This window comes from Palaemon carinicauda, chromosome 1 (genome assembly GCF_036898095.1).
Source record: "Palaemon carinicauda isolate YSFRI2023 chromosome 1, ASM3689809v2, whole genome shotgun sequence".
Taxonomy (NCBI): Eukaryota; Metazoa; Arthropoda; class Malacostraca; order Decapoda; family Palaemonidae; genus Palaemon; species Palaemon carinicauda.
In genome coordinates, this window is record NC_090725.1 from 103,229,577 (window position 1) to 103,248,082 (window position 18,506).

General features: G+C 45.4%; 1 protein-coding gene across 2 annotated transcripts in view; it reads left to right on the forward strand.

Annotated features, from left to right (window-relative positions):
* LOC137650425 (dehydrogenase/reductase SDR family member on chromosome X homolog) overlaps positions 1-18,506 on the forward strand; it is an 833,317-nt gene that overhangs the window by 724,666 nt on the left and 90,145 nt on the right. For both annotated transcript variants that reach the window (XM_068383662.1, XM_068383667.1), the window contains one exon: positions 2,603-2,716. In XM_068383662.1, coding sequence (XP_068239763.1) covers positions 2,614-2,716 — 103 coding nt within the window. In that variant the 5' untranslated portion in view covers positions 2,603-2,613. The remainder of the gene's footprint in view (positions 1-2,602; positions 2,717-18,506) is intronic.

The window sequence follows — 18,506 nt, forward strand, 5'->3', positions numbered from 1 at the left end:
CACGAAGGGACAGGGTTGACGTTGGTTGCTACCCTCTGGCCCGCGAGAGAGTGGTTCACCGAGGTACTTCAATGGCTGGTAGACATTCCAAGAAGTCTTCCTCTAAGGGTAGATCTCTTACGTCAGCCCCACGTAAAGAATGTTCATCAAAGCCTCCCCGCGCTTCGTCTGACTGCCTTCAGACTATCAAGAGACTCTCAAGAGCTCGAGGCTTTTCGAAGGAGGCAGCCAGTGCGATTGCGAGAGCTAGGAGAGCTTCTACCTTCAGAGTATACCGGTCGAAGTGGGAAGTCTTTCGAGATTGGTGCAAGCCAGCATCTATGTCCTCTTCCAGTACCTCTGTAGCCCAATCGGAGATTTTCTTTTACATCTGAGAAATGTTCGCTCCCTCTCAGCTCCCACGATTTAGGGCTACAGGAACATGTTGGCTTCGGTCTTTCGTCATAGAGGCTTAGATCTTTCCAACAATTAAGATCTCCAAGATCTCCTTAAGTCTTTCGAGACCTCTAAGGAACGTCGTTTGGCAACTCCTGGATGGAACTTAGACGTGGTCCTAAGGTTCCTCATGTCAGACAGGTTTGAGCCATTACATTCAGCCTCCCTGAAGGATCTCACCCTCAAGACGCTTTTCCTAGTGTGCTTGGCTTCGGCTAAAAGGGTCAGTGAAATTCATGCCTTCAGTAAGAACATCGGCTTTTCTACAGAAAAAGCCACATGTTCACTTCAACTTGGTTTCCTGGCCAAAAATGAACTGCCTTCTCGTCCTTGGCCTAAGTCTTTTGATATACCTTGCCTGTCAGAGATCGTAGGCAACGAACTTGAAAGAGTGCTGTGTCCAGTTAGAGCTCTTAAGTTCTACTTAGCTCGTACTAAGTCCTTACGAGGTGGATCTGAGGCATTATGGTGCTCAGTTAAGAAACCATCATTGCCTATGTCAAAGAATGCTTTGTCATATTTTATCAGACTTTTAATACGAGAGGCTCATTCTCACTTGAATGAAAAAGACCGATGCTTGCTTAAGGTTAAGACGCACGAAATAAGAGCTATAGCAACTTCCGTGGCCTTTAAGCAAAATAAATCTCTGCAAAGTATTATGGACGCGACCGTTTGGAGAAACAAATCGGTATTCGCGTCATTTTACTTAAAAGATGTCCAGACTCTTTACGAGGACTGCTACACACTGGGTCCATTCGTTACAGCGAATGCAGTAGTGGGTAAGGGTTCTACCACTACATTCCCTTAATTCCAATATCCTTTTAATCTGCTCTTGAAATGTTTTTTAATTGGGTTGTACGGAAGGCTAAGAAGCCTTTCGCAGCCTTTTTTGATTTGGCGGGTGGTCAAATGTCATTTCTTGAGAGCGCCCAGATTAGGGGTTTGATGAGGTCCTGTTGTATGGGTTGCAGCCCTTAATACTTCAGCTCCTGGGAGTCTTTCAGCATCCTAAGAAAATCGCTGGGCTTCGTGAGGAAGACAGACTAATAAGGCAGAGTAATCGTCTAAGTCAACTTCCTTACCAGGTACCCTTATATATTTGGGTTTTGTTATGATATAACTGTCAAAAACTCTAAGCATATACGCTGTAAACTTAATTAACTCTGGTCTCTACCCACCACCATGGGTGTGAATCAGCTATTATATATTCACCGGCTAAGTTAAATATTTAAAAATGATATTTTAATTATAAAATAAATTTTTGAATATACTTACCCGGTGAATATATAAATTAAAGGCCCCCCCTTCCTCCCCGATAGAGACCCAGCGGGATGAGAAAAATTGGGTCTGTTTACATGTATATGCGGTATCTGGCCGATAGTTGGCGCTAGTGGGCACACCCGCAACCTTCATAGCGATCGCTCGCGAGTTTTTGTGTGTTTTTCTGTCGAGCCGCCGGAGGCTCAGCTATTATATATTCACCGGGTAAGTATATTCAAAAATTTATTTTATAATTAAAATATCATTTTTCCTAACCATGCAAACCAGAGCTCTTTACTCATACTTGGCTCACATCACCTGTCCCTCGGTAAGTCCTGCTTGCAATGAAAAGTGACATAATACACTAGGTGATTGTCTGGTCTACCCCGACTAACTGGTGGCGGGTTGTTATACGTCACGTAAAATGTTTGTGGCTATTTTCTAGCGACGCTGGAACAATATATCATTAGTAAAGAGCTCAGGTCTGTATAGTTAAGAAAAATACAAAATTCCTTTCAAATTTGACATTTTTGTTTATTGAACAATATTTACCATTCATATAGGGAAAGATTAGGAAATTCTATGCCCTAAAAATTTATGGAAGGGTCTTGAAAAATTATAAAAACTTATATATGTTTGGAAAAGATACTTATAAAAAAGTATGTTCTGTAAAATTTTTACTAAGAAAACTATCTTAAAATGCTTTTTATAAGATGAAAATCAGTTGAGAAACAAGTGAAGATTAAGTTTGAAATGACCCCAAAATAGCAGTTTTAATTGGGTTGAGTTGTGCTCTTTAATCAGAATTGAATTCCATATGAGTATCTTTTTATTCATTCATTAATGAAATTCATTTTACCCACACTTTACTGCTTGATGTGATAAACAAAAAAAAATTCTTTTCCAGGTCTAGGCAAGATGCAGCATTTTTTGTGGACGTTGTGGAATTATATTAAGTTATATGCAATTGGTGCTTGGTACTTGGGGAAAGAATTATTTTTACCTCATAAGAAAGCTACAGGTTAGTTCCGTATTTTGTTAAGAAAATTAGCAACTTATTTGTTCTTATAAGCAAGTTCATTACTGTATTTGCTCAAATGTATATACAAAAGTTTTGTCTATTGAAATATGGAATGTCTCAAGTGTAGCTGAAACAGCCATTAAAATCGTTAATGAGATAGTTAACGACAGGTGACGAGAGTGCGCTAGATATCTTTGCCCACCCTCATGTCAGACTTCATTATCATTATTTTCATTGGCTGCAACGATTATGGTCGCACTGTTATGTCCTATCCAAGGCTGTTTGATCTTTTTCTCATACGTTTTAGTGTGAATACTTTTTATTAACTTCATGTCAATAATAAAATGAAGCAGGATTCGAGTTTAGGTTGGACACTGCATCGGTTTATGGCTAAACCAGCAATTGATTCTCTCCCTTTGTAACTTAGGGACAAGATTGTTGGCAATTACAGTATCGCAATTTACCGAATATAGATCGTGGTAGGGGTATTCTTGAGAAGTGATAAGAAAAACTTCTCCCTTGTCATTCTTGGCAACACCCATGACTATGCTGGTGAGGCTATGCACTTCACTTCAAGTTTACTATTTACTTGAAGCTTTTGGGTATACTCCAATGGTTTGCTTCCAGGGAATATATTTCAGGAGCAGGGAGAACTCGGATCTAAATCGGGGAGTTTTATCAGAGTTGGTTTAGCATGAGTGATCAGACTGAAGTCTCCCACTATCAGCAATCTGCAATGGCCAGCGTGGTGATGGAATAGTCAAACCCCAGACATGAAAAACGATTAGGCCTTTGTCCTGCAGTGGACTAGAAATGGCCGCATTTGTTATTGTTGTGGATTACCATTATAACATATGCTATAAATTCTTCTTTGTAGAATGCCAAGGAACTGTGACCTGTAGGTAGGCCTTCAATTCCTTTTATTGTGGGAGCTGCTAGCTAAGGCTACCTTACTTCCGATATCTCCAGTGTCAGTGCCTTCAGTAATTGTGTGCGTATTGCCATTGCCAGTGACCCTAGTAGTGATGCCCATGGTGCACCTAAAGCCCAAAAGGACTATAAGAAAGGTTCCCTTTACCTGTGGTTGCAGCTGTCCTGATGCTGATGCCAAAAGGGTGAAAAAAGGCTCCTGGACTGGTGGTGATATTGAAAGTTAAGTATTATTAGCCCTGAGACATGCAAATCCAGTGTTGGTCTTGTCATTGCCCAAGCTAGTGCCAAACAAACTCTCTGGCTCCTTCATCCCTCCTTCGGGCGGGAAGCAAGCTGTTTTCTCTTCCTCTTAGGCCAAGGTCAGTGGAGGAAGGAAGAAGAGAAAGGTAGTCCCCCCTGCCCTCAGGCAGTTCCTTGAGTGAGACAGGAGTATTCCCTTCTTTTAGTAAAGGTAATATCCCCCTGCCTCCCTCACAAGAAGCTGCCACTGATGTGACTGCTGTTTATGACTCCCGCAAGGATCCAGACCTTTGTGTACTGTGTCCTGCCTTTGACATTGATAGTGCCACTTTGCTGGGAAAGCTCCTGGAGGCTCTAGTTGCTGCTGGATCTCAGAAGTCTTCTCTTCCTGCTGCCACCTCAGCTGCTGTTCTACCTTCAAAGGATCGCTGTGTGTTGGTTTCACCAGTTGTGTCCTTGCCTGCTGCAGAGGAGCTGCCTTCGTCCAATGCTGAAAGATTGCCCGGAGCTGAGAAACCCATGATTTATGTGAAGGAGAAATGCCTGCGGTGTGGCGGGATGTTGCAAAAACAACCCCCACACCCTTGAATCTTACTTACTGACAGTTGTCTCCTCAACACATACTTTCCCCTTACGTTATCATAAACTGGACTCTTTAACAGAAGGTAAAAAAAACTAAACATAACCTTAAAACTATATTTCCTTATATTCTAGAATATTTAACGAAAAACACCAGCAACCACACTTATAACTATAATAATCACTTAATACTAAAATAAACTGCAGTCAAATCTCAAAATAACTAACAAAAACTTAAAACTAACAAAAAAAACCAACAAACAAAAACACTTTTAACATATAATATAGGTGTGTGGACACCTTCGTCCACACAAGGGCTAACAGTCCTTTCAAGCCCAACGCAACAACTCTGTTGCAACGCCACACTATGGCAACACTGACACTCAGTCAATACAAAATGTATTCATTGATTTAAGCCGTGAGCGTAATCATAATCATCATCATCATCATCATATTCATCATCAGCATACGTATTAACCAGGTCCAAAAGAAATTCAAAGTCCGGTGATCAATAGGTCTTTCGTTTCAAAGAGCAGTCAAATAGAAATCCTTTATCACAATCCAGGCCATCAACACTATCTTCAGTCAAAACAAAATGTTCTTAAAAGGAATAAGTAATTCCAAGGAGGAATCACGGCTGTTGAAATATATAATAACTTCCACGCTGGTCGAAAAATGATTAAATGATCAAACACAACTGAATCGAGCAGCAGTCAAATAAAAAAAAGCATTCACCCAAGACATTCACCACTGTCGTAATCTAGCTAAAAACATAAACAAACAATCTCATTTAAACCAACAGTCTTTCTCACTACAAACAATCATCTCTCTCTCTCTCTCTCTCTCTCTCTCTCTCTCTCTCTCTCTCTCTCTCTCTCTCTCTCTCTCTCTCTCTCTCTCAAGATTTGGCAAAAAACAAAAATTAAAATAAAACAAAAATAAATCCTCCACAGCGGTAGTTTAACACAGTTTTCTTGCATGTTCGCCTTCTTAGACACTGCCTGCTGTCTTAAGGAGAAAAAAAAGATCACCAAGGCACAGGATGACTGTCAGGACACCCCTGGGACACCACCTGAATCCTCTGCTTGGGTTTGTGGAAGGATTAATGCTGTACCAAAATCCTCCCTCAGGCATTGAGGTACAAGGCTCTTAAAGATCCCTCCCTGGCCTCCTATATAAATAGGAGAGATTCCTTCGTGAGAACAAACTCCCTACAACATGAACTGTAGTCCTTTTCGTTTCCTGGAAGAAGAAAACCTCCTACCTGCTAATCATTGTGATGAAGTCTATAAGGGCTTGAGCCAGTACCTAGTTTACTAAACCAGGTACAGTATTTGGTCACCAAGGAACCCTTCTTCATCTATCTGGGAGATATCACTAGGGAATGTGATACACTACCGGGTTTTCATAACAATCTATTTAGTCACTGAGGAACCTGTTTCCGTGTCGGGAGTTATTGTCGGGGAATGTACCTGGCAGAGACAACTGATGAGTTTGATACACATTCAACAATTCTCACTCTTAGTTAAAGGGATATTTAGAATATACTTCTACACATACAGTACCTGATATGGAGCGTACTAACTCCTAGCATCTAATCGAGCCTATAACAGTCATGGCTGCTGCCCCCCTAAGATGATGAGGGAAGCAAGAAGAAGTGAAAAAACTAGTCATCCCAAATTCAATCTATGTGTATGCTATAATGCTACCTTGGATGAAATACTTTCTGCCTCTAGGAGCTGTGCTAACTACACAACCTGTTGGATGCCAACATGGCCAAGAAAAAAAAAAGTGTTGAAGGACTTGCTGATATAGTCCTGTAGGTAATGGGAGGTGGAGAGGATCTAGTGCTAGCACATGATACACCTTTAAGTTGTTCCTGAACGGGATTTTCTGCCTGATACCACTGACTTTCTGAGCTCTTGCCTCAGCCTGGTGCTTAACTCCTTTGCTAGCTGATGTTTATTTTGCTCTTTTGTTACTCAAAGCCAGAAAAAAAGTGTTCTTGCATTCTTCTTTTTTGTCCCTGCTAAGTCGCGGTCTCTCAAGCCCGAGGTGCTGACTGAGTTCTGTTCAGATAGCGCCGCAGGGCTCTGAGAGGGCATTAAAGCATCTAATCTTGATCCCTGTCAGAGGTGTTTGATTTGGTTGGGAGAGGATGAAGAAGGTCTTGAATCTTGGGTTGTGCACTGCTAGGTTTTAGGTTTAGGCAACAAAGTTTGGGTAAAACTGAAGATCTTCCTGCTTCCCGAGCATCCACCTTAATGACATAGTCCGTGCAACTCTCCCACTCTTTTCTCCGATGCTAAGGCTTGCAAAATGTCTCTCATGAAGGTCATATCCCTGTCAGATGACCACCTCAGGGGCTCCTATAGCATATCTGTAAGAGACCTAAGGGTAAAAGTCACGTCTCGCTCGGATATGAGGTCCGTAGCAAAGGCAAGACTGATTGAAGCTCCTCTCAAGCATTAACAATTTCAATGAGGAGAAGAGATCCAAAACCTTTATCCTAAATATCGGCCTCAAGACTGATTGACAGACATTCATAGCTGAGAGAGAGGAGCTTTTCTTCGTGGAGGTAGATGAAGTCTACTTTCTGCTAAAGAGACGTTTCAACCAGAGCGACGCCTCTTTCAGACACCAATCACAGAAGATGGCCCAGTTTCCATGTTATATAACTCTAAAGGACAATTGCAGATACCCAGATGTCTCTTCAGTCCTGTGTGAATAGCAACTTCAGGTACTAGTATTACTCATGAAGGTGTAGCTGACAGAGTAGAGTAGGCCACAGGGGTAACTCTCAGGACCTCAATAAGGGCCAGCAGATTGGAGTACCACTCAGTATAGGGCCATCTGAGACTCTCCAGAGTCATGCCAAGACCCGATGAAGTCAACAATTAGTTGATCAGTCATCGAATCAATCTTAATATAGAAAAGACATTGGCATCCATGTCGTCCCATGAGGTGCTAAAGCTTGTTTTCAATTGCTGCCTCTGGGTCTAGCATATGAAAAAGTACACCGGGAGCTTCTTGTTTAACCATGTGGCTAACAGGTTGATCAGTGGTGAGCCTCTTAATGCAAGAAGCCTTTCCGGCATGCAAGGATGTAGAGAGCAATATTTGAGGTTTGTGCCATTCAGCTACCTTGTACGATCTTCCCATACCTCTTGTTTCAGTGGAATATGATGAATGGGAAGGTCCTTGTCTGCTGCCAGTGATGCTCCAGACTCCACTAAAGTGATGTCTGGTGGAGATGACCGTGAGGCATGTCATAGTGGTTTGTAGACTGGCCAGACGTAGCAGTTTGTAGACTGGCCGGACGTAGCATGCAGACTTCCTAGTGTCAGAATGCCGACCATACTCTAACTTCATACTACGCAAAGATACGGTCGAATGCCCAGAGATCTGGGCAAAAGGGATAAAGTCAAGAAAGAAATGGGCAATTGCTTTTATTTTCGCTAAGGAGACCCAGCAAGAATCTTAGAAATTCAATATCATTCTATCTTGAGTATGCTGAATAGACATTTATTAGGATCTTTGATTTAATTCTGTGGATGAATGATATCAATATCATGATAGAAGATTTATATATCAACATCATGATAAAAAATTTTTATATACGTACAGTCTGTAAGACAAAAGATACAAGAGTATCTTAAATGAAAGCAAATTAGGGGCCCGGAGCTTAAATATCTACTTATATATATGTCAATATCATGATAAAAATCTTTTATATATAGCCATAAAGTATATTGAATGTAAGAAAATTCGGGACCCGGTGGGTCCGGAGTGTTGAAATATCAATATCAAAATAACAGATCTATTTTGATTGTAAAGGAATTGAAATTAAGTCAGACCGTAACCGTGATCATATCAAAAGAGGGAAGGGAAGGTCGAGAACAAGGATCGTATATATAATATATATGTGACTAATATATAAAGTTAATCCAAGTAAGAATGAGTAACGTTGGCTCCGGAGGTGGAACTAAACAATTCGACCGGATGGTAATGTATAAAAGCTACTTCCGGGGATCCCGTAATGAAAGTCTATATATATATATATATATATATATATATATATATATATATATATATATATATATATATATATATATATATATATATATATATATATATATATATATCTATATGAGGTGCGTGACACTAGAGGGGGGAAGGGATCTTTAATGGGTCCGTGACGTGCGGGACCTAGGGAGTAGTACGTACAAAACTTAATAAATAATATAACATGACAAGGTACCACGGACCGAGCAGAAAACTTCCCGCCGATCGTTGGCCAAACGAGCGACGGAAAGAAAACGACTACGACCGGGTAGAGTAGTACAAAAGAGTAAGTAATGTACGTTAATGTATAATTATAGCAAGCCTCACAGATCAACGGGAACCGCCCGTGCAAAGAAAGCGAATGCCCCCGGGAGAGGATCATTACGCAATAAAGTGACTCTTAACTCGATCGCGAGAGAGAGAGGGAGGTAACCCTGGGGTGGGATATCGGGCGGGAGGGAGGCTAGGAGTGGGGCGATAGCAGGTATACCAACCTGCCAGACCCACGATTGATATGATCATGTGGAAAGACTAATAACACTATAAAAAACATAACACATGGTAAAATAAGATAGGAAGGCATGCTGGATGATGATAATAATAAAATTAACTATACATCAATCGTAAAACAAACGAGGGAGCGAACATGAGACAGGAGAAGCCCAAGCCTGACAGCGCTGCGGCAGGGCTACCAACATAACACAGAGTCAGTGAAGTGCTAACCAAATGCAAACTAATATGTAATATCTGACTCATGAAAGCCCCTCGAGCTAATGCAAGCAAGCGAATGACGTTAAAATGATAAGCAAGTCCGTGGCGTGCGAACGAATAATCCAAGTAATAATATAGTGGAATAGGAACGCCCGAAGGCGACCAGGCATGCCAACCTACCGATAATACGCACACGTATGTAATAAATGTTATCATAATAACAGGACAATATGAAAATTAATACAGTGTGTGAACTGTGGAAACCCATAAAGTTCATAACGAGAAACAATCAGTATGGAGGACTCATTGAAAATTGTTAAGAACGAAACGAGAGAGAGATAGGAGGGAGCCAGGCACCATGAAAGACCCACGCGGGGTCGTGAACAATAAAGCTGTTATAATATAAGCAAAAAAGGGCAAGGCCCCCTCCAAAATCTCAAAACTCATAGATCTGGTACTTAACTTAGATGGAGTGACATTGGAGTCCGACATCTTGAGGTAAATCCAGAAAAAACCAGCTAAATTCACACACTAAGGCAAAATAAGGATTAAATAGTGGTGCTATGAAAAAAGAATGACGTCACTGGCGTGGGATTGCTAGTAGTAGTAGGATGTTGAACGGCACCTCGCTGTTCGGGGATGTTGACAGGAGATATCTAAATGGTGCGAGGCCTCTGGTTGTGATTTATTCAGCGCTCCAGTATTATACTGACACCTTATTAAGGTGAGCGAGCTGGGTTCAACCTAGCATTCCTATACAAAATTTTTCTCTGGTAAATTCATAGCAGTTTTTACCTTAGAAATGATGTTAAAGGAGCATTTCACTGGGCGGCACGGGTCTCTCGCCCAGAAATAGATTTTTCCTTGGTCAAAATCCCTTTATTAGGATCTTTGATTTAATTCTGTGGATGAGGACATCGTCGTCGTCGGCGCCCACTCGTGTCCGAGTATTGGGTTCTGTCGTTAGCCATCAGCCTCCTATCTGTGGGGTGGGTGCTTATGCCTGATGTGGCTGTTAAGTCCTAGTCTGTGGTGGAAGAGTCGTGGACAGTGTTCACATGGGAGGGTAGGTGGTGGGCGGGGCTGTTCTAATCGCTCTCTCCTTCTTCTCCTCTTAGCCTCCTCATTTTGTCTCCTCCTCTCCTCGAAGTCCACGGTGCCATGGTGTACTGTACTCCTCCAGGTTTTCCTGTCCCTGGCTGTTTCTTCCCATGAGGAAGGATCGATGTCAGTTAGAGCCAGGGTGCGCTTTAGTTGATCTTTATAGCGCATTATTGGGGCTCCTCGTGGTCTGGTGCCCTGGGTCAGTTCTCCGTAGAATATTTTCTTTGGGAGCCTAGATGGATCCATCCTATGCACGTGTCCTATCCAGCGGAGGCGGTGGTGGATGATGGTGGCCTCCACGCTGGTCAGCGAGGCACGTTCTAAGACTTCAATGTTGGTGGTGTGGCTCTCCCAGGGGATTTTCAAGATCTGCCTCAGTTTCATTTGTTGGAAGCGTTCTAGGATTTTAATATCGTTTCTATATAGCGTCCATGTTTCACATGCATACAGGAGCGTGGAGAGGACTACTGCCCTGAACACCATTATTTTGGTGGTCATTGTCAGTGCGTGGTTGTTAAATACGCGGCAGTTGAGTCGGCCAAAGGCGGAGTGGGCTGCCCTGATCCTGTTCTCCACGTCCTTTTTGCTTGTGGGAGCTGATGTTAGGATGCTCCCTAGGTAGGAGAACTGGTCCACCTGTTCTAACGGTTGGTCATTCACTGTGGTATTGAAGTTGGGGAGCATCAGTCCTGGTGGATGTTGGACGAGGGTCTTGGTTTTGTCTGAGTTGACTTGCATCCCAAAACGTTCGTAGGCAGAGTTGTATGCATCAGCTAACGACTGCAGGTCCTCTGCCGTCTGACCTGGGGTGGCATTGTCGTCAGCATACTGCAGTTCTCGCACTGCACACAAGGTGGTCTTGGTTCTGGCGCGGAGTCTAGCGAGGTTGAAAGCGCCTCCATCCATGCGGAAACGTAGGTCGACTGAGGGTGTGTCTGGGGGAATCTCGTTGAGCATTGCTGCGGTGTATAGCGAGAAACACGTCGGGGCCAGAACACAGCCCTGCTTCAGGCCGCCGTTGATGGGGAATGGGTCTGAAAGAGAATTATGGTGGCAGACTCTCCCAACCATTCCGTCATGGAGGGCACGCACCAGCTTGACAAAATCGGGTGGGCAGCCATATCTTTTGAGGACAGCCCACATGGCAGGTCGAGGTACTTTGTCGAAGGCCTTTTTCAAATCCCAGAAGATGAACATTATGGGCTGTTGTTGTTCGAGGCTCTTCTCTTGTAGTTGTCGCGCACAGAAGATCATGTCTATGGTCCCGCGGGAAGGTCGAAAGCCGCACTGGGACTCTGGCAGGACGTCTTCTGCGAGAATAAGGAGGCGGTCAAGGAGAATCCGAGCGAAAATCTTACTCGCGATGCTTAGTAGTGATATTCCCCGGTAGTTGTTACAGTTCTCCCTGTCTCCCTTCTTGAAGATGGTAATGATGTTTGCATCGCGGAAGTCATTGGGGGGATCTTGGTCTCCCATATTTTCAGTATAAGGAGCATCAAACGGTTCCTCAAGCCGGGGCCACCGTGAGTGAGGAGCTCCAACGGGATGTTGTCTGGCCCTGGGGCTTTGCCGGGCTTCATGCGCTGCAGGGCCTTGTTGAAGTCATGGATGGAGGGTGGTAGTGCCATCCAGTGACGGACGGGATGCTGCGGGGTCATTCGCAGGAGATCGTCTGGGGTGTCTGCTTGGTCATTGAGGAGGTTCTCAAAGTGAGACCTCCACCTGGCCAGGATGCCCTCGCTGTCGGTGATGGTCGTGGCCCCATCCGCGTCCTTCAGGCTGCCCACTGATGACCGTGTGGGACCGAATATTTCTTTTGTTGCTGCATAGAAGCTGCGCAGGTCACGTTGGTCAGCGAAACTCTGTATTTCTGCAGCTTTTCTTTGCCACCTGGTGTTCTGGGCTTCACGGATACCTCTTTGGCAACCAGCTTCAGCTACCTTGTGAGCACATTTGTTAGCTGCTGTTGGTTGGTTTTCCAAAGTCAGGCGTGCTTGTCGTTTGGTTTCAATGAGAAGAGAGATGGTAGCATCATTCTCATCAAACCAATCCTGCCGTTTCTTGGTGGTGTAGCCTAGTGTTTCCTCCGCGGCACGGGCCATGGCGTTTCTGAGGGTGGTCCAGTGGTGCTCGACAGTGGCCTGACCCACAGGGTCTGCGAGGTATTGTTCGCAGGCCTCCTTGTAGTTCTGTGCCACCTGTGGGTTGCGGAGCTTACTGCAATCAAAGCGTTGGTGTGGTACGCTGTCAGGTGCCCTTCTGGGTGGTCGTAGGGTCGTCACGGAGAGTCGGGAGATGAGGAGTCTGTGGTCCGTCCAGCAGTCGTCCGCTCCGGGCATGGATCGGGTGATGCGGACGTCTCCTCGGTCTCTGGCTCTGGTCAGGACGTAGTCCAGGATGTGCCAGTGTTTAGACCGTGGGTGTCTCCATGTGGTCTTTTGTCGCTTTGGTAGCTGGAAGATGGTGTTGGTTACCACAAGTTGGTGTTCTGCACACAGACCCAGTAGGAGTTGGCCATTGGCGTTGCAATTTCCAATGCCATGGCGGCCGATGATTCCCTCCCACAGGCGATGGTCTTTGCCTACTCGGGCATTAAAGTCGCCAAGCACAACGAGCTTGTCATTGGCGGGCACTGCCTGGATGGTGCGGTCGAGCTGGGTGTAGAAGGCAGCTTTGTTATCATCGGTTGAGGTCATAGTCGGGGCGTAGACAGAGATCAGGGTGAGATGTCTGTCCCGCGTGATGGGGATGCGGACAGTCATCAGGCGCTCACTGATGGCCTTGGGAGCGAGGTTGTGCTGCTGCACTAGCTGGGAACGGATGGCGAAGCCGACACCGTGGATGCGAGGCTCCTCTAGGGCCTTGCCTTTCCAAAAGATGGTGTAGCCTGTTCCAGCTTCCCTGATGTTGCCCTCTTCGGGTAGTCTGGTCTCGCTAAGAGCCGCCACATCAACACTGAAGCGAGCTAGCTCCTTGCAGACGAGGGCTGTACGTCGTTCCGGGCGGTTGGTGTTCGTCACGTCTTGGAGGGTGCGGATGTTCCACGCACCTAAGGTTAATATTTTTTCTTGTTATTTCGACCGCATTAGTGGGATGTCCGCCAGCCGCGGTGAGCTGACCAGACGGGTTTGCCGTGTCCGATGTTTACCCCACCTTTTCTAGGGGCCTCCCCATGTGGGGTGGGCTGCGGTGTCCTCAATAGGCCAGCCCAGTCACGGGTCCAGCTGCCGAACTCTGGTGTCACGGCACCGTCACCAGAGAGCGACTGAATGTTAGACTCGCCGCCTGAGTGCAGTCGTGGGCTAAGGGCTTCCAGCTATCCAGGCCTACCCCCTTCACCCACGGTGCTGTCGCCTCAGGACTTGCTGGTGATGATGATGATGATGGTGAGAAAGAGATGAAGAAGGGTGGAGGAAACGACAGAATGCCAGTAGCTAGGTATATTGTTTTGGGTGGTCGTGGCTTTGCAACGGCCACACACACACACTTGGCCCACATAATTTTCACCGCGGCTCAAGACATATGAGACAGGCAGCTTCTCCGATGTTGGTTGCATCGGGCTGCCGGGTTCTTATGTCAAGGCCCGCCTTGTTGCCTGCCCGACAGGCATTGCCCTCTTCCGCCGGCGCTGGGAAGCTCCGCCGTTGGGGTCTTGTTTGGTTTGATTTTGGAGTTTTCCTTCTCCTAGCCTTTGCCTATCTTAAAATAAAGGAGAAGGCCTATAGGGGTCCAGTCTTGGTCTGGTCTCTCAGAACTGGCCTTAGCGGTATGGTTGAGCCTGCCAGGGTGGATAAACTACCCCACCGCCATTGCCCAGCCCATCATTGGGACACCCAAGCCCCTCTACTGCAGCAAAGTGCTGGACCGTCAGAGGGGAGGATGAGGACATAATAGATATACTAAATAGTAGCTCAAATCTCAGATAAGCTTTTAGAAAGGAACTTATAACAAAAGATAAAATTTGGTGAGTGGGAGTTACCTTATGAAAGGAAACAAATACATTGTTACTGTATATGAAAATATATATATTTTTTTTTAAAAATCAAAGGAAATGTAAATTAGAAAGTTATATCCTATGATTTGAAATAATGATTGAACAGAATTTCCAAATTAACAAAATTACCAGTACAGGGCTTGTGGTCAACGACCTTTCGTCAAATGCATATCAATATTCTGGAAGCCATAGCCATCTTCCTGACCCTGAAGAGGCTCTCCCCGTCCCAGAATCAACATATCAGGTTAGTTCTGGACAGTGCAGTGGTAGTTCATAGCATCAACAGGGGAGGCTCCAAGTCCAGTCACATCAATCACGTGATGATTGCCATCTTTTCCTTGGCGACAAAGAACCATTGGCATTTGTCTGCAGTTCACCTAGAGGGCATTAGAAACTTTGTGGCCAATGCCCTATCTCGGATGACTCCCCTGGAATCGGAATGGTCCCTGGACCGTCAGTCGTTCCGTTGGATTTGCAAGCAGGTCCCAGGTCTTCAGGTGGACCTCTTCGCCACGAATTCAAACCACAAACTCCAGTGTTACGTAGCCCCAACCTGGCCCCTCTGGCCTATGCCATGGACGCCATGTCACTCGACTGGAACACCTGGCAGAGGATCTATCTGTTTCCTCCGGTCAACATGTTGATGAGAGTTTTGGACAGGCTTCGGTCCTTCCACGGTCAGGTTTCCCTTGTGGCTCCCACCTGGCCGAAGAGCAATTGGTTTCCTCTTCTGGCGGAGCCTCAACGGCTTCCCAACCCATTGCTTACTCAAACAGTACAAACTCGCAGTGTGTCAGCTTCCTCAGGAATTCTGAATGCCCTAACTTTATAGACTTCATGAAATTTGCTGCTCAGAAAGATGCTGCTATCGATCCTCTTAACACTTTATTCCTAGAATCGGATAAGAGGGATTCTACCCTTCGGCAGTATGATTCTGCTGTTAAGGAGTTGGCAAAGTTTCTGAGAGATTCGGATGTTAAGACAATGACTCCCAATCTGGCAGTTACCTTTTTTCGAACTTTGCTTGAAGGGGGTTTAGCTGCTAGTACCATTACCACGATTAAATCCGCTTTGAAGAGGATATTTCAATTCGGGTTCAATATTGATCTTACGGATTCGTGCTTCGTACCCATTCCCAAAGCTTATGCTAGACTGAAACCAGCAACATGTCCTACCGCAGTTTCTTGATTTCTCAATGATGTCCTTAAATTGGCTTCTGACACTGATAATGATTCTTACTCTTACATAACGCTTCTTCGGAAAACTTTATTTTAGTTGAGTTTGACTTCCGGAGCCAGAATATCTGGGTTATCAGCTTTATCGAGAGAACCGGGCCACATTGATTTTCTTCCGTCTGGGGAGGTCTTGCTCTCACCAGATAGACGGTTCTTGGCTAAAAATGAGGATCCCCAGTCTAGATGGACCCCGTGGAAAATTGTTCCACTTTCTCAGGATCTCTCCTTGTGTCCTGTTTACACTCTCAAAGCTTATTTGCATAGAACTTCTTTTACATCTTCAGGCCCTTTGTTTATTCGGGAACGTGGTGGAACTCTTTCCCTAAAGGGGATTAGGCAGCAAATGCTTTATTTTATTAAACAAGCCAATCCTCTTTCAGTTCCTCATGCCCATGATGTCTGGACAGTGGCGACTTCAGTTAATTATTTCCATCACATGAATTTTGAAGATTTGAAACGGTACACCGGTTGGAAATCTCCTACAATCTTTAAACGTCACTATTTAAAATCCTTGGAGGCCCCTAAATTTGCAACAGTGGCAGTTGGGAGTATAGTTCCTCCAGATATAGAAGAACCATTATAACTAGGTCCTATTTTCTTTCAACTCCCTTTTTCTTTTTGATCTTGTCTCCTTATAAGGAGCGGGTTTAACCTGCCTTACCTACTCCCCCTACCGTCCTTTTGTTGTAATTTTGATTTGGATCCTACCCTCTGTTTACATTGTATAATTTGCATTTTTGGGCTCAGGCCATGTCGTCCTGATGTCAGAAGTGTCGAAGTACACTGAGAAGGACCTTCTCGCAGAAGGTCAGGAAGAGGAGCTGACCCAAGCTCCTGAGACCGAAGAGGAAGAGGTCGAAGCGGTGTCGGTCTTATCGGTTCCGGCCCCAGAACCAGTTCCCTCGACATTGTCTGCTAACCCAGAGGAACTGGGAAGGACTCTTTCTTCTATTGTTGAAATGATTCAGCAAATGGAGAAGAAAAACGATGAAAAGGAAGCTGCGATGAAGCTGGAGATGCGTAGACTCGCAGCATCACTTGGGCCCCAGAAGAAGCTCAGCGTAAAGGACCTTCCTTTGTATTCGGACGCGAACCCGTGGCGGTATGCCGAACACATGCCGATGACAACTGGGAAGATTGTCATCTCGGAGAAGCTGGGATCAGTCCCCATTGAAGAGGTGGAATTTTGGCCCCGCAAGGAGTCTTACCCGGACTGTTATGTCCGTCTCAGGAAGGAACCAGCCTGAAAGGTGGAGACGAAGCCAAAGGAGGTCATAGTCTTTGACCATGGTAAAGCACAGGCTGTACTTTCTAGCTCGATGAAAGAGAGGGGCTTCACCAACTCAAAGGTACCAGCGTTGAGTAAGAAGCACCCCTCCTTTTTGGCTTCTCCAACTAGAGCCTTCCCCTTTATGGTTAAAGGGTATAAGGCAGCCTTAAAGGTGGTTGAGGCAGGGAAGCCATGCCCCTCATTGGATGAGTGCAAGCCTTTATCTCTGACCTTGCCTATGGACCAGAAAGACTGGAAGGACGTCCACCTTACCTTCTCAGTTGGGAAGTTGGAAGCAGATATTGCCGGACGTTAGTTCGGTGAGGACCTTCCAAAGTTGTCTGAATTTCTCTTGCGTAGGGAGAGAGACAAAAGAAAGACTTGCTGCATCTATGTCTCTACAGACTACTCTGGAGACGATGGCAAGCGACCCCAAAAACCAGGAGATGTTTATGGTAGTGGCCAAAACTCATTTGGCCACCGTGACCAAGGATCTGTACAGTTTTATTAAAGCTAGGAGAGCTTGTAGAGAGTTTGTGTTTGCCTCGGCTGCGGTGAGGCACGAACCCAGGAAACTGATCTCATCCAGCAATTGGGGTAAGGATCTCTTCCCAAGTGAATTGGTCAAAGAGGAAGTCTTCCCCGGATGAGGGTCCCCAACCTAAGAGGAAGACTAAGAAGCCTAGGCTACCCTCTCGGCCGGCCAAGCCTTACAGACAACAGCAACAACTTACCATGACCGCAGTGCCTCAGATGGTGGCACAGTCTCCGATGACGTACCAGTTGGTACCTCAGCCAGTAGGGACACAGTCGCCTGCCTTTAACCCAGCTTTCGAGAGGCAGTCAACGACCTTTCGTCCAAAAGCTAGAGGATCAGCCAGAGGTTCCTCTAGATGCCCTTCAAGAGGAAGGGGATTCAGAGGAGGATGCAGTCAAGGAGGCAAGCCCTCAGGTTCACAGCAGAAGTGAGATGCTCCCGGTAGGAGGGAGACTGTATCTATTTCGGGATCGTTGGACCTTTGATCCCTGGGCCCACAGCCTAATCAAGAACGGACTGGGTTGGAGCTGGAACAGCACTCCACCTCTATTCCCACAATTCTTCCAACACTCTACCCCCGTCCTGGAAGAATACGTACGGGAACTCTTGGAGAAAAGAGTAATTCGGAGAGTAAAGTCCATCAAGTTCCAAGGAAGGCTGTTTTGTGTTCCCAAGAAGGACTCAGAAAAACTTTAGTCATTCTGGACTTGTTGCCACTCAACAAGTTCATAGTAAACTCCAAGTTCAGGATGTTAACACTTCAACACATAAGGACCCTGTTGCCCAAACGGGCTTACACTGTCTCGATAGACTTGTCAGATGCCTACTGGCACGTTCCAATCAATCGTCAACTCTCCTCCTACCTAGGTTTCAAGCTACAAGGAAGACTTTATGCCTTCAGAGCCATGTCCTTCGGGCTAAACATAGCCCGAAAGATGTTCACGAAGCTTGCAAATGCAGCCGTTCATCAATTACGCCTAAAGAGTGTCCAAGTAGTGGCCTACCTGGACGACTGGCTGGTGTGGGCAGCATCCAAGACGGAATGCATGCAGGCTTCCAAGAAAGTGGTCCAGTTCCTGTAACATCTAGGATTCAAGATTAATACCAAAAAGTCTCTACTA